The sequence below is a fragment of the Anopheles coustani genome, chromosome 2 (assembly GCF_943734705.1).
Source record: "Anopheles coustani chromosome 2, idAnoCousDA_361_x.2, whole genome shotgun sequence".
Classification (NCBI taxonomy): domain Eukaryota; kingdom Metazoa; phylum Arthropoda; class Insecta; order Diptera; family Culicidae; genus Anopheles; species Anopheles coustani.
In genome coordinates this window covers 60,126,305-60,142,823 of record NC_071289.1, presented here as the reverse complement: position 1 = coordinate 60,142,823, position 16,519 = coordinate 60,126,305, and the positions used below count along the sequence as shown (strand labels likewise).

Genomic DNA, 16,519 nt, shown 5'->3' with positions numbered 1-16,519 from the left:
GCGAACTGAAGCACCAAAAGCCAGCCAAGATCAAAGTCCAATTAAGGATACACACCCAGGTCCGCCCCCTCCTCGAGGGCATCACCGCACGAACCGTCGGCAAATATTTGTACATAAAGCGCCTATCACACGTTCACGCGCGTGCATGTGTGTGTGTGTGTAATGGGAAAGTTTTCGTTTAATCAGCAACGTTTCTGCACCCGAAAGCCGCCAGCTAATCCAGCTTCGCCCCATCAGTGACGTTTGTGCGGGGCGCGTTTAAGCGGATTAATCGCGCTTCTGCTTCTCACTCACTCAAATAACGCAACAGCCAAGCGAAGCGGAACGTTACTAAAGTATGTAAGCCTGCAAACTGGAAAACTTCGCACCGTTCCTACGATACGTTCAGGGTCGTAGCAGCTGTCTACGGGGTTGTCAGGCAGCTTCCAACTCGGAACAAGTCGGTTGTGCATCCACAAAAGTATCGACAAGAAAAATGCAAGCCGCGGATTGGCTTAAAACGGAAGTAAAGATCGTAGGACTGCTTGCCCAACCCGAAAGTGCCGGGCGGATCTGTGAAGACTTTTACATGATTAGCTCTGCGAGTGTTAACCATAATTAACTGCCTTTCCTAATGGGTGTGATTTAACCGTGCCCGTTCTAAAACCGTTAGCACCTTCGCCGAAAGTTTTTGCCATAAACTAATCCACTTCTCTTTCCTCCGATTATTACATCTACCAGCCAGAGAAGCAAAAAGACGCGAAGGTGTGCTATTCTGTCAGGAAAGGAGAATTGTTCTACTAAGATTTTTTTACCCCATACCAACTGCTAGATCTTTTTTATCCCTATTTTTTAATATCTTCATACCAGCACACTGGTTTACCAGACAATCTCATTAAAAATGAGAACACAAGTGAGAAAAAAAGCAACACTCGGATCAAGAAGGAACAGCTTTGCCAAGCTTCACCAAAGCCTCCAGCCACCAGCGGGCTTTGTCGGTGAAAGATTAGGAAACATTTCTTCACCATTAGCCTGCGGGCTTTGCTACCGTTTTACAGGCTGGTGGTCTTGAACTGGTTTTAAATTTTGTCCAAAAACAAAACAACAATCTGCCACGCTCTGGCACGAAAGGGAAAGTCTCCAAAACGAATGAAGTAATCAACCGACCGGGGGGGAAAGAGGAGAAGTAATGGGAAAAGAAAAAGAAAATCAACAAACTTCATTAACCAGAGATTAACAACCGCGTGGATAATGGTCGGGATTTTGGGGAAATTTTTCCTAACGGCCTCTTTTTACTTTTTTTCCTGCTCATTTAGCGTCTTTGCAATCCCTGTGCAAACATGTTCCCGTGTGCGTCGTTTTTTTCTTCTGCGACGTCCCGAAAACCCTCTTTTTTAATGAATTTACAATGTAGCGAGCATATTTTTAAATCGCCATCGGCACCAACCCTAAGCAAACAGGCGCGCGGGTGCGAGTGTTACACTAAACGGTACACTTTAATGATGAAAATCTCGGCCACCTTCGTGCGAACTTTGCAACACAACCAACAACAGCAAAAAAAAACCTGTTCTTTTCACAGTGCCCCGCGCTGGCTTAAGACGTGACTCAAACGACCCGCCCCAGAAACGGTCGGAAAGGGTGGTTTTGTCTGACCGAGGCTGAGCGTTCCTGGCTGTAGCAGAAAGTGAGCGAAACCGGCACAAAACGATGAAACCAACTTGGAGGATTTAAGGGTTTCCCGGAGCCCACCCTGGTCTCTCCCTGTAACAAACAGTAACGTCTGAGCGTTGGGTCACCATGATGGACGGATTGCCGGTCCACGGTCCACGAGCATTGTTTCGCTGCAAGTAACACTGTAAACAGCGCGAAAAAGATTACCGAGAAACCCCCGAGAAGTTTGCTGCGGGACTTTTTTAATTAATTTTAATTTTCCTTTCAGGCAATCCACCCGTTCATCCCGAGGTTCCGACCCCGGGCAGGCGGGCTGTGAGGCCGGTGCATCGGGCAGGGAAATGTTGCAAGCAAGTTGCAAAGCTGGGCCAGTGAAGGAGAGAAACAAATTAAAAACAAAATGAACCATCAAAAAAGCAAAACAAAACATAACAGTTCATATCCTCACCACCAAACACTCATGACGAAAACGAAATCTGTTGGAAGAGAGATATTCATGTTTAGAGAGCACGAAAAAAGATCGTGGTAATGTTAAGAAACCAGAACCTTTCACCTCGTTTAAGTAGCTCTGTGGAAAGAAAAATGAAAAACGCTACAAAAGTGAGATATCCCAGTGGCACACATCTTTTGAGCAGAACCATTCACAACAGACACACGGAAAAAAAATACACAGAAAGCTGCCGACAAGTTTCCTCGCTCCGTCCGCTGGCGACACCGTGGCCATAAAATTTAGGGAGACTTCGCTTCTCTTGTCAAAAGCTTACTGCCCAGCTTTGTAACACTTTCGCCCCGGTGCCCTTCGATCTTGGCCACTTGTTTTTTTCTTCTTATTTCTAATGATTCAGTTTTCCACCCCCACTCTTCCAATTTTTTGGTCGTCTTATTGCTTTCCGTTTTGCTGTTTCGACCGGAGAGATGTTGCAAAGTTGGTTTTTCACTTTCTACTTTTGTACTTTTGCAGCACTTTCGTCTTTTCGGTAAAGTTCTCCCGGCTGGCTTTCTGTGCCTGTCTGTGCCAAAGTCGTGTCGTTGTCTCGATGTTGCTGGTTGGCAACTTTAAAACGGCGTTGGCTGATGAAAAATTATTTTTCGTTTGGTGTACAGACAGATTTTTTACCCTGAAGCTTTTAAGAAATTTGTTTTCCTTAGATACTTCTTTTGACATTTGTTTTTGTAACAGAACTTTTAATTCCAAAACGTAGCACAGTCTTCCATTCCGTTTCACACAAAATGGTTGTTGCAATTTCTCGAGGAAAAAGTGTATTATAATTGCAAGCATGAAAGAGAATTTAATAGATACGCTAACTAGATCGAACAGGAAATTCTCGGTATCCCATTTTCTACTCTTAAGAAAAACTTTTCAAATAAACGATAGTGCCAGTACTTACAGTTTCCTTATTTCTACTAGACTTTGCTAGAACCTCCTCCAGCCATTCCCACTGCTTCTCCGACTCGTGGCTGCTTGATCCCGATAATGCACTGGCATGGCCGCCGTCCGGCAGGTTACTGCTGCTACTGTAGCCATTCCGCTGCCGGTCGCTGTACAGATACCCGGTGGAGCTGCCCTCCCGGGTGTGGTAGTGCTTGCCCATGTGCTGGTCGGTGCCCCCGTAGTGGCCACCGCCCGGGTAGTGGTATGAGCCATCTGGACGCTGCTTCACCGCCGACGGGTGCGACTGCGAGTACTTCGCGTCGTGCCGCATGTAGTTTGTGTTTAAAGCTATGATCCGCAGCCGACTCTTGGTCTGCTCGATTGTGTAGTAGCCACCTGGAAATAGGGCAGGGTTTGTAAAGTTTGTAAGCGCCATCTTTGAGGGAGAGGTGTAGGTGGGGTATGTTTCACTTAAACTTACAAAAAGGTTCTTTCTATGGCGTAATGCAAGATTGCTTTAACGTTTTATTTTATGGATTACTTTTAATACAGATCTTCAACACCATTTGAAGTGAGCCAAATGAAACGGTTTCATCGATCATATTACTTTTCGGTCGACGAGTGAACATTTCATTTAGAAATTTATTTGCCACAAACAAATTTGGTTTATGTTATCTCATCATAAAAATATTGAATGCTCTTTAACACAACTAAAATTAAGCCACAATAGATTGCAGGAGTATGTTGCTGTTTTCATGCGTTTTTCAGAGGCATGGTGTTTTAACCTGATTGACCCTTGTATTAACTTCCTCGAGGCTCATGTATAGGTTATTCGTGTATGCTGACACATAGAATATTTCGTTAAGCTATTAAGTAAACAGTAGACGACCAACTTTCAATAAAGCAATTTAAACGAAACATTTTAAATGCAAATGTGGATTATAAATAAATGTTAATCAAGGATAAACCGAAAAAACAATTGAAATTAAGATTTAACTACAAGCATAATTTTTATCCATTATCATATTTTTTTTTTACTTTCATTTGATTTCGTTAGTTTGAACTGTTTGGCAAAATAATTCCAGCATTGAAATTTGACAAAAACTATGCGCAAAAATTATGGGGCTCCGACGGCTTGGCAAAGCCAAACGGCAGCTGCTTAGTTTGCTTACCCTATGATCCGCCTCTGCTGTGAAATAATAGCTCTAATGAAGCGTTCCATGTTTTCATAGCAATTTGAGTTTACAAGTTATAATTTGAAGTTCAGAATGTGTTTGGCAGTTAGTGTTAGGTAAAAGTTGCTACTTTTAAAATGTAAATTTGTTGTCTTTTATTCCACATTAACATTTGAAAGCATTTAAACAGAATGAAGAGACCATCATCCCATCGTTGGATAAATTTGTACAAATTCTTCTCATTCAGTCTGACAGACACTTACCTTTTTGGAACGTTTGCACCGCCTCCAGTGGCAGCCACTGCTTCCAGAGCTGACCGATCTGCTCGAAGTTGGAGCTGGCATCCTCGTGGCCCAGCACGGGAAACACGAACTGAGATGGGAACGTTCGGCTGAGCAGGTCCGTGATGTTCCGCAGCACGGCTAGGCGTTTACTTTCGTGCATCCGTTTGGCAGAATGTGACAGTCCGTCGCTGAAAGCGAAACGCCATGTAAGAGGATTATGAATGGTTAGTGGTTTTCGACAGAAACGAGAAAAGCTGAGGGATAATTCTGGGCGCGGAAAAGCACATGTATTAAAACGAGTATTCAACAGTACAACAATGTCGAAAGAGCTGAAATTTGTGTAAATTTATTTTATGTATTACTGAAAACGTAGCTATAAAATTTGAGGAACAATATCCAACCCTCATTATCGTTTTATCTACGAATTTTGTTTTATCACTTTTATTTTCAGTCTCAGTACAAAGAGAGCGATTTGGAGTAGCCAGCATTGAAACAGGCATCCGAGTGCTCCTTGATGGGATGGCAAATTTCCATACCTTGTCCCGTCCTTCTTTCCCATTTCCCTGCACGATGACTCTCCGTCCAGTCGGACAGCAAATGCCTACCTACCGACACCCTGGCGACGACAATGAGATGACAGTTTTCCACCCGAGCGCCATTCATTCCACTTGGCGGGGTTGCGGAGGAAGGCACACGGGTGGTTCGGGGAAGATAGATTTCCTCCCGAGGAAAACCAACAGCCTGCGGTTACGGGCCCGCAAAGCATTTGCGATGGTAATGAATGCAACACCATCGGTGGCACATTTTTCTTCTACCCTCTGTACCGTTTTTTATTAGTTCTGTAGCTTTGCCAGTTTCCTCTTCACTATCAACTTCTCTGTGAGTGTTTTCTTTTTTTTTTCATGTGCCAGAATGCTTCCGGAACATTCACTCACAGTTTCCTTCCCATTGAGCGTGGTGAGGTGGAAAATTTATTCAAATCATTCACCGTCCAACCGCTCGGGCTTGGTGTCGGTCGTTCTTCTATGGCGAAGGAATGGTAATGCTCAGCTATGCTGGGGGCTCATACAAATACCAATTATCATTCGAAGAGATTGCTCATCACTTAGAAACGCTTGCTCAGGTAACAGGAAGCTTCACTTTTCGCATGCTTTGTTGAAAGCAACCATGGAAAACAGTTCTATTCAATCTTTTTGAATAACACGCTTCAGATGGTTGTGAAGTGCAACGATTTGTTCGAGTGAAATTTGAATGTAAGGGAATTCATTTATTCCTGTTTCAAGGCATTCATTTTACGTTCGCGTTTATAATATTTTTTTTTCATTCTCGCTAGCAGAAGAGAAAAACTGCTAGGCTAAACCGATGGAAGTTTTTGCGATTTTCCTTTGAACGGGGTAAATTTTTTTGTATTTATTATTTCTACCACTACGACTCATCTTTTTGCCTGACTAAAGATTTCCGGAAACACCTCTATGAGAATATGGAAATGAGTTCAAATAGAAGTGCTATTCGATCTGTCAAGAAGGGGCAAAAATTGGGTTCGCTGGAAAGGTTCGGGCAGAAGACGTAAAAGAACGATCGGTTGATTGAAAAAACGAAATCCTGCACTTGTAACCGTACGACGCAGGAACAAGCGCAGAACGATTCGTGGACAATGGGGCCGGCTGCGAAATTTAAAATTATCGAACCGTAACGACAAACGACCGTTGATGGGAGAAAAAAAAACGGACCGAAACCTTAGCGCACCAAAAAATATGTACGAGGCAAAAGGAAAGTGCTAGCCGAATTATCGTGCAGCGATACGATCGAATTGGAGCGCTCGCCCACGCCGTTTTATGGGCAGTTTGGCAATCCGCCTCCGGTGGAGTCCACAGTGGAGGATGGAGAAACGTACCGGAACGTAAATGCTTTGGCGCAATGGACGAGCGAAAGATTCAATCGCTTAAGCTTCAATAAATATCCTTGCCGTGACATTTCTGAATTGGCTTTTTATGTTGTGCCTGGCCTTGGTTCGATGAATCAATGCATTGACCAGGTTTTTACTGGGCCGGCGTGGTAGTGGGCAGGGAGTGGAGTTGACCGTTGAAAACCGAATAGATTTTTCGCGCCACGGATGTTGGCAGGGCGCTTTTACGGTGTGACAGATTTTCACCGTTCGCCAACCGGTGAACAGTTGGTCCGCCAAGGATTGATTGGAAATTCAATCGGTGGCGGTGAACATCTTCACTGGTACGAAGAAAATGGGCCATGGTGATTGTCTTGAATTTTGATGAGCTCCAAAAAGTGTCAATTACATGGGTCGAAGGCTTTGTACTTCGATAAGGCAAAACGAGTGCTAGTAGCAACATTTTTCTTCAATTTGTACAGATGAAATCGTACAAAATGGATTGGAAGATTTTTATTAGGACATAGCGTTTCTTTTCCAAGTTCGCTATTTTATTGCTGAAATTTCTTTACCGGTTATAGTTTTACTGATAAAAATGTGTACCTTTACAAAATTAACAAAAATTTTTTAGTCCTTCTTCCAAATCTAACATATAATAATGAAGTGACATTCTACTCGAAAAAATAATTATCAAAGTTGAGCTTGAACTGTTCGTGCCGTTGCCGAATACTGATATTCATCAAATCATCGAATGCACAATTTGAAAAAGAGCGCTTGCCTGAAATGATATCTTAGAATTCCTATACACGAAAAGTCCACAGAAATTAACGGCGTCGAGATCTTCTCGTATTCTACCTCACTAATTTTCAGCCGAAAAGTGAACCCTTATTTCAAAAATGTTATTGCGTGGTGTTTCCATCCGTTTCTGTTTTTGGTTCCATTTCATTTGGATTTAATGTAATTTGTTCGATGAAGCTCGTAAAACGCTAGCATATTTCTAAAAGTTTCTTTTTCTTTGCCACCCGGTTTAATGTAACCTGATCTGGTCAACGAAGAAACGACAATTTTCCCGGCATGAGAAAGGTATGTTTTATTCATCGAATTGCTCACGGCCACGGGGAATTGCGTTATTTTTTCGATGCCACCCAGCACCGTCTATCTTCGACGAATGCTTGGAGAAAAAAGCTGCTTTTCCAAGAAATTGGATGCTTACGACAGGGTGATCTGCTAGAAGCACCTGCCCTCAGGCAAGGGTTTCATGGTGGCAACCATTGTGGAATGTTATTTTGCTTATCGAAGAAAATTAAACTAAGCCAAACAACTTAATTACTTTGAAATACATTTCTCCCATCGACAAATGGAATGAGTTAACCGAGCAATTCCTCGGTGCGCTACCGAAATCGAAGCAAAAATAAACGAGCAGCTTGTACGCAAAGTTCGCGAAGGAATGCGTGTTATTCTCGCTTTCAATTGATTACAAATGAAGGGGAATGTCAGCACAAAAACTGTTTCATTTTCCATGATTGTTACGAGATCGTATCCGAGTGGAATAGAATTTCCACTCAATGCTCAGAAACACTGCAACGAAATTCCAAACTAATGAAAAGCGAATCAACAAATTCATTGTAGCGTAAACAATTTCAGACGAAACTGATTACTACTCAATCTTACTACTTCTATGAAATGCATGTAATTTACAAGCATTTAGTTAGAGAAAACTGTTAAATAGGGCGTTCGAAGTTCGAACCTTAAAAATGTGATCGTAGGTACTCCTTCAAACATAGGAAGCTTACATTTGAATAATGTTAGATCATTTTTCAATGACAATTTATAGGTTAGACACACATTAACATTATACTGAGAAATGGAATTAACTATTTCATTAGGAAATTAAATAACTTATCTTCGAACTAAGAAATGTTGAAGCGCACGAAACCATTCGCCAAATTAAACTCGAGCAAACTTAATAAGTGAATGAATGAATTTTGCACTTAATTGGCTATTTAATTAGAACCGGAGGAAACGTTTGCGTTCCGCTCGACCGCTAACCGAAGCTGCCAGATTTCGAACGCAATGTAAACACTGCATCTTTCACCACACGTTTTTGGAAGTGTTTTCCGCTTGGCACCCTTAAACCGGAGAACTTTTCCTGCACTTTTCTTCGCTAAGGTTTTCGTCCCGATGTGAACCGCGAGAACCACTGGAATCGAACCGAATGGGAAAGAAATTATTTCATTTACCACGACGGCCCCCTCCTCTCCCTATCTCGGCCATGGAGAGAGGGTTTGTTCTTGTTGATTCCCTTTCGCCATCGCTGCAAGTGGATGGAAAATCGGGCCATTTCATGGGAGAACTCGTCGTCACGGAGTGGGGCAAGGGGGAGAAATTAAGAAACTTTTACGAACCACTGACCGCAAATGTTCTGCATTGCATCGATAGGTATCAGTGGCCGACAGTTAGTGGAATGGCTCGTGGGAAAAGAGCGTGGCGCTGTTGCAGGGAGTCGCATTCCGGTTCCTCTTTCGCCCGATGGCGAAGGTCGGACGTTGGTCGAATGTTTAAAGACTTGTGGTTTAAACTTATTTTCTTACACTGCTTCTAATGTAGGATAATGAAAACACTCAAAAACAAACTCCCCAACGCGAGGTTGAATGAGGCCATCGAGCGTCGAATGGTATTAGCATCATTTTTCTATCGTTGGCAGCTTTTTCCTTCGCAGCTTTCCTCAAACGAATGAACTGCTGGTTGTAGACCCCACGTCTCTTCGTCAAATAGCTTTAACGATTTTTAATCGCACAGAATTAAACTGCTTTCGACAAGACCCGTTAGTCCAGATCGAGTGTTTCTGTCATAAATTAAATAGGTCGATAATCATGTTTACTGAAGCTGTTACTTTTATGTGACTGGAAAAGTGGACCACTACTTAACAAGCGAGTGAAACTGTGATACCAGCATAAACTCGCATTTCATAGGACAGTAACAACCAGTTTTCCAATTTCAATGAAACGTTTCGAAGTTGTGTATTGAATTGTTTTGGAGAGGTTTCTTTTTCTGACACTGAGAATGAAAACATTCGAATCATCTACTACATATTTTAGCTTTTTTTTATGTATGGATTTCTATGTACACCTAAAACTCGACCAATATTGAACCGTCGCTTCTGAAACTTTTCACACATTAAGTTTAAGTACTGCAGATGTTGTTGAAGGTTTGTTTGATCACTATTTTTTGATAAAATCATCTAAATTTTACAATTTAAACTCAGTTTTACTAACACAAACAAAACAAGCATGTAAACAAATGTCAAGGTGTATCTACCATAGTTACACTAAGGTTTATACATCGCGGGGAAATTGATGAAATATCAAAAATTTTAAATATGTCGTTATTGTAACTATTAAATTCAAACATATCTTTCAAGTATTAGTTAAAACCATAATTCTTTTCTCAATTCCTTCTTCACCGCGCAACGCCGGGGCGTCAAGCTAGTAGCACATAAAATTGAACTACGGTTTAATCGAAATAACAATATTCTTTGCTTGTGGTTATTTCGCACAAAACTTCAGCCATGCAGGTACACGGACATGGTGATGCTCTTCCAAGAAACATTAGAGTAATAATTCCACCTTTGTGATGATGCCACAACGATGATTAGGTAAAGCGAATCTGCTACGCTCGGTACCAAGCGATGAAATCCCCAGGTACCCTTAGTTCCGAGAAGTGCGTCAACGGGAGTTGTTGAAAATTGCACGATAACCGAGCAATAACTCTAGTTAATTAAAATATTTGAACAAACCCCACACCCCTGTTCGGCTCCGAAACCTAATCAGTACTAAGCTCGATCTCACCCGTACCGTTCCGCCGGCCAGACCTCGCTCGATGTGTTTTAATGTAGCGTGCCTGAGTGAGATGTCAGGCTTTGCCATGCAACCAACCACGTGCTCCGGGATGATGATGCTTCCGGGGTTTTCCTCATACATATATAAACGCTCAATTTTCCGGCTTGTTTCCTAACGGTCCCCCAGCGAAGCGGTGTAGAGCGTCTCGGGACTGGGTTTTGAAAAGAAAATTCATGCTGCCAGAAAGGTGGACCTAACGTCGGGTAACATCGTTAGCACGTGAACGGCAGTAGGTTGTGCTTTCTTCCATCCCCCCCAGGATACCCAATTTCGTTGACGGAGCATCGGGAAAGCTTGGATTCGGGCAGTGCTTGCCTCGAGAGAAAAGAAGTTACCCTCCAGACGCTCCAGAGTTCGGAGTAGGCTTTCGGAGTGACGCACGGGTTAAGACGTGGCGTGGCATGGAAAACCCTTAGAAAAGTGCCCTTGTCCCGGATGAACCCCGAGAAACGCAAGTTTATTCCGCACCGTGTCAAGTCGTGCCAGTTGAGCGGCACTCAGACCAGACAGGGGGTGGAAAGAAGGAAAGAAAAGCTTTAAGAAAGAGAAACCGGTCATGTTCTTCTCTACTCGGAACTCTGAAGCAGCCTTTCGAGCGCAAAAACTCTTCTGCCCGTAGCACACGGGTGAAGACACAGTTTCCACGGTGGAAACGCTTTAAGTGGATCTAAGTATGTCGGGGCCAATGGTCGAAGGTGGCGCACCGAAGAAAACCACCGTGATCGCCAGCCCAGGAAAGCGAAGGTGCTCGGCAGTCGGTTTTATGATTTCATTGCAGCCATTTCTGGAGGCGAGCCAAGATTAGCAAGACGAAGCTACGAAGCAAACTACGGGACGGCCGTTTCGGACGCGTGGGGAGATAGCAATTCATGTGGAATGAGGAGAGGGGTGGGAGGGGATCTGTGCACGTGGCATAAATGAGATAATCTTTTCGAAATAAATATGTAATCACCCACTAACAATCTCCTTCCCGCACCGCACCTGCAGGCCACATTTATCCTTGGACTTGACGTGAATACAAAACACGCGCGGTTATTGCAATGCTTCTTCCCGAACGAAAACAAATACTCCTGCCCCGGGCTGGTGAAAATTGTTTTACATTTCTCTAAACACCCGCCGGGTGCCGTGCAGAGGTAATTTCATCTCGACCTAGCGCACGTGTTTTAAATCTCATCCGAACAGGCAAAGCCACGCGCTCCACGTGATCACTTGCTGAAGGTCATCGAGAAAGGGCACACACCCTGCCTCAGAGTACATTAGCACTTTAATATCTCCCAGGCAAGATCGGGCCATATGACCCAACCTCCCCGGTATGGAATGTTTCCAATTTTTCAACCCCAAAAGCTTCCCCCTTTTGCGCCTCACGGCAGAAGTACAAAATCATTTAATATTAATTGAATTTCACCTCGAATCGGAAAGGAATATTTCAAAGGCACACACGCTCATGTACCGTGTTTTGTGTATGCCTTGAAAGATCAAAATGGTTCCTCCTGCACGTACTCCACCACGAAAAGGGAAATACGTACGGTCGGAATGATGCAGTACACATTTGCCGGCATTTCGAGGCCTGTGTCTCATCTCGTGGGAAACTCAAACGAATCCACGAGTTTTTTTTCTCTCGCCCCCTTCTGCTTCCCAGTTTGCCGTTTTGAGCAAACTTGAACAAATCCTTAGCTCGAATCGGTACGGTGAGAGAGAAAATTGCCTATCAAAAATGGAACAGACACTCAAGATTTATTTTCCCCGGTCCTTTCCGGCCCAGCGGAGAAGGGGCAGGGGAGCTATTTTTGGGGTGGGAGGGCATGAGCACGAGTTCAAAAGCAGCGCTCCGGAGCTTAAGAAGTTGCGTTTGCCCGGCTTGTTAGTTGGTGGGTCTCTCAGTAGTGTATGGAATATTTATTTAAAGTACCACTCGCACAAGCAGCCGAGAGTGGCAAATAACCTGTGCGTACCGATCTTTGATTGACGTTGTGTGTGTGTTTTCCCCTTCGACATTCGGATTCGTTGCGTAAGCCCAAGCAATATTTAAATCAGCGTAACGAAAACATGAAACAATGCACTCGAAAGTTAGTTTAAGGATTTGCAGAGAAAATATCCGAAGAAACACAACTCGGTATGGATTGGGGAATACCTTTTGTTTGTAGTACAAATGGTTGCAAAACGAGGGGAATGGGAAAACTCTCCGCCAAACACAAACGTTTCCATGTTATCCTTACACGCCCGGGTACTTGTGATGGTTTTCTGATAATTCAATTTCTTCCACTTTTCAACCCACCTCGCCATAATCGTTGTTATTCCGCCCTCCTTCCAGGAACACGATAACGAGGACGACGGAAATGGAGGCCCATTGCCAATGGGGGGAACGATAGAGAGCGATGCCTCGTACGTACGCATCGTTTCCCAAGGGCCGCCGACGTCTTTGGAGCAGCTTTGAACTTTATCTTTTGATTGTTCCACCAGCTTAACGTTGACGGGGCACGATCAAATCAAATCTGAACCGGTGGATGAAAGACAAGAAAAGGCCGCTTCGGCACGTCGAGTTTTCCGATGCCGCACACACATGATGCCAAGGTCGGTTGTTTTTCGTGGGAGGGTATGTTTTTTTTGTTAGTTCCCTTTGCGTAAAACTGTCACGAACGATCGGCAAACCTTGGTCGATCGAGCGAAACTTTAGGACGATTTCCAGGCAAATGTCAACGGAATTGTGCTGAAGTTTTGGCTTCAGCAAAACGCGAATGGGGCAACGTGTGCAAAATAATAGAGCAGCTTGATGGGTGGAAAGCAACGCCCGCTTGTTTACCTTTTTCAACCTAAAAACACATACACTGACGAACAGATCGATGGTGACGAAATGGCGCCAGCGAGAGGGAGCGCGGGAAGCACCAACTTAACATTCATATCGCGCACAATCGGAGCATTATGTAATTCCTGATCAAATATTCAAAACGCTAGACGACGCATGAAAAAGCACCGGTTTCGATGGGAAGGGGGCAAAAAACAACGAAATGAACGTCTTGAACGATCACAAAATGACTAGAAGCGACGAAACGGCCACGAAGGACTCCAGTGAAGCTGGCTCCGCAGGGGACAATGAAAGTAGCATCCATCTTCCATCGCCCAGGTCCGGCAGCACGGAAACACAAGAGGGCTGCGGTAGATGTAAGAAAAAAAGCACAAAGCATCAACCCACCACACCCACCTCAAGAAACTGGCACGATGTAAACCGGAGAAGACAAAAGGAATGAAAAAGGAACACGAAAGCACCGGAGCCAAAGTTAGGTCCGGAAGGAGCCAACTGCCAATGCATTGGATGATTTGATTTATACTGGTCGAGATTTTATAGCGATTGCCGAAGAATATTAATAATACCGTAGGTCGAAGGCTACACTTCGATTCATTTCCCGCTGGATGCCATTTTTTTTACACCAAACCTAAGACCGTATAACGGAAGTGTGGAAGGGACAAGCTGTGGCATAAAACCTTCCACCCAGTTCCGTAATGGTTTTGGTGGATTGGTCAACGGGAAAACGTGTGGTTCAATATGCGGAAAGACGGCGGGAAAGCGAGAGCAAAAACAAAAAAATCGGCCATCACTTGTTTCTCGGCTCCAAAAGGACGCGTTTTTTACTCCGCTTCGCAATATTCCCCAGATCCTGCCTTCTTCTTGCAAGACATCATAAATTGTACCGACTGTCGATAAATCACGCGCACTAAAGTTTGCAGCTTTTTTGTCGTTTGTCGTGAACGAGGCAACGAGCGCGGCAAAGAAACCGAAAAGCAATCGAACCCATTCCGGTGGAGGCAAAAATGAAAAACATTCGCTGACCATCAAAACGGAGACGGAGGAGGCGACAACGAGGTCGGCCTGCACACTGTTCTACTTACCCGGTCCAGAGGACGAACTCGACGTTATCACCTTGCTTGGATTTCATGGCTTGCGTGGCGGATTCCAGCAGACTCCATGGGCTGTCGCACATGTAATCCCCGTAGAGTCCCGGGCGCTTGGCGTTGGCCGTGTTCGAGTGGCTGTGCTCCGTAAGCCAGCAACCTGCGGAAGAAAGAGGAACGGTTTAAGTAAGTTGGGGGGAAGAGCAAGGAGCAAAACAAAAAAAGGCGGAGACAAAAAATCGGGCACACATACGACAATCCCACCGTTTCCCGGTGGTTTTCCCAAATAAGAGCGAGTGGCTGGAATGTGTGGAGCAGGCGTGTGTGTGTGTGTGTGTGCAACTAGAAAGATAGGAACCAAATCCGTAAACCCCATAACGGACAACGCCAAAGGATTAGCGGACGAGCGGGCGTACGAAGGGAAAGATTTTCCGGGAAGCAAATGCAGGGATGGCCCCGTTTGCCTCTCGTACGTATAGTTGTTCCGTTTGTTGGACAGCGAATGTGTGCGGAATAAATGAAACTACTTTTCCGGGAATTTTTCCTCCTTCTCCTCACGGGTGGAGGAAAAACCGGAATTTCCTATTTTCCCACAATAGCGCGCGCCTCTTGTGCAGTTCTGCGCTACGGGATAAAAGTTCGCCCCAGCGTTCGCCTCGAGTCGAATCGCAGAAGTTTGGCAATCAGGGCGCACAGTTTTGACAATGGCACTTTTTGGCCAAGCACCCGAGTGTGGCGGAGATATGCTTCGTTTTCCAGCGAAGGAAAAAAAATACAGGGGAAGGAAAACATGGAAAACACTACCCTAGCTCTCGGTGGACGTTCGGAGTCTTTGGCGAATTAGGTCATCCGGTGGGATTTGCAGCGAGATATGACACTGAAAAAGGCTTTATCCAGTCGGCGCTCCATTGTTGGCGCAGGCGGTACGCTTTTTCCCGACCGGGTGCAAACTTCTCACAAAGCCGGCGAGACAAGCGGACGATTGGGGGGAAAGCCCCGAGTTGAATTGCAGTACACGACGGGAGCGTTGGAGTCATTTTCCCGTGCGGCCTGTGCGGTGCACCGGAAGCAGTAATATGTAATGGTTTTATGATTAAGTTGGCTTACGAGCTAGGTGTCCTCACACAACACCCGGGCCCCACGCAACCCACGGACAAGTGGAAGTATGGAAATTTAGAACTTTCACCATGCGCAAATCACCCACGAAAATACTGGAGCTGGAAACTAGTTCCATGTACGAATGATTCCTGCTCAATTTGGGTAATTTATTAATCGCCATCGTAATATGAAATTTCTTCACAGCAAGCGGTGGTGGCTGCTTATTCGTTATTCAGGTGGAAAACACTCCGCTTTTTTCAGCACCGCTCAACTCAACCAATCTCATGTCAATACGAAATGTAGCCGAGCGTGAATGTCAGCGGTAAATGATTTGATTTAATCACAACATGCAAAAGCCACCCGGAAGGTGAGGCGCTTGGAAGGGGCTCGAAGAGGTGACCTGAAGGGTGAATAAAAAGAACAAGGTTGTCACCGTGCGGCTGGCGTACACGAATTTTCCCTATGTATTATGTATTTGGCCTGACGTTATGACCATGGGTTTGGGTTGCGGGCTACGGAAAACTCACATGCCCGTTCGCAAATGGTTTGTAGTTTCAATTATAAATTCATGCCACACAACGATGACGGTTCATTGAATCGATTTGCATGTTTACCGGTCCTAATCATCGTATGGGATTTGGGGCATTTAAAGCATCCCTTTTGGTAGGATCCGGTACCGAAGTGAGGCTTTACGCTTGCAGTGCACGTTGACCGTGCAGTGACCCGTAAAGATGCCCGGAATACTCAAGATGATTTTCCGGACCCGACATTGAATGAATATTATTCCGGCCTAATAGGCGATTCAATGAGATGTAAATGTTACATCAACAAAAGGTGCAGTGGACGAATAATTTTCCCAAAAAATTTGGGTAAAATAATGTCTCATGTAAACCACATGAATGAATCTTCCATTTTCCTAATTCGATCATATGCTAGCGAGAAAATTGCGTTACATTTTTGTATCGATTGTGAAGTGCTTCGGAATCGATCAACATTATTGTGCATGATTTTCCATCTGAGCGCTATTCACAATGTAAAGTCTGGCCTACACTCGGTTTCTCCCTCACTTGGGACGAATTACAACATTCTACCTGCGTTAGGAAACCCTCGGAAATGCTCCACTTAAGGGCGGTGGCACAAGCTATCTTTTCATGCATGGAAAAGCCCATGGAAATCGTTTCCACAAAATAAAACTCCATCCTTGCATTGTGTTCACGAATTCCACACTTTTCTTCACATTTTGTTTGCTCTTTTACATCCCTGGGAAC

At 44.4% G+C, this 16,519-nt stretch overlaps 1 protein-coding gene across 1 annotated transcript in view; it reads right to left on the bottom strand.

Annotated features, from left to right (window-relative positions):
- The window catches only part of LOC131264742 (acid sphingomyelinase-like phosphodiesterase 3a), a 55,175-nt gene that overhangs the window by 18,006 nt on the left and 20,650 nt on the right, over positions 1–16,519 (bottom strand). Inside the window, exons 3-5 of the mRNA XM_058267012.1 lie at positions 14,151–14,313; positions 4,461–4,669; positions 3,039–3,418 (exon numbers count right to left, since the gene is read on the bottom strand). Of these exons, the coding sequence (XP_058122995.1) occupies positions 3,039–3,418; positions 4,461–4,669; positions 14,151–14,313 (752 nt within the window). The remainder of the gene's footprint in view (positions 1–3,038; positions 3,419–4,460; positions 4,670–14,150; positions 14,314–16,519) is intronic.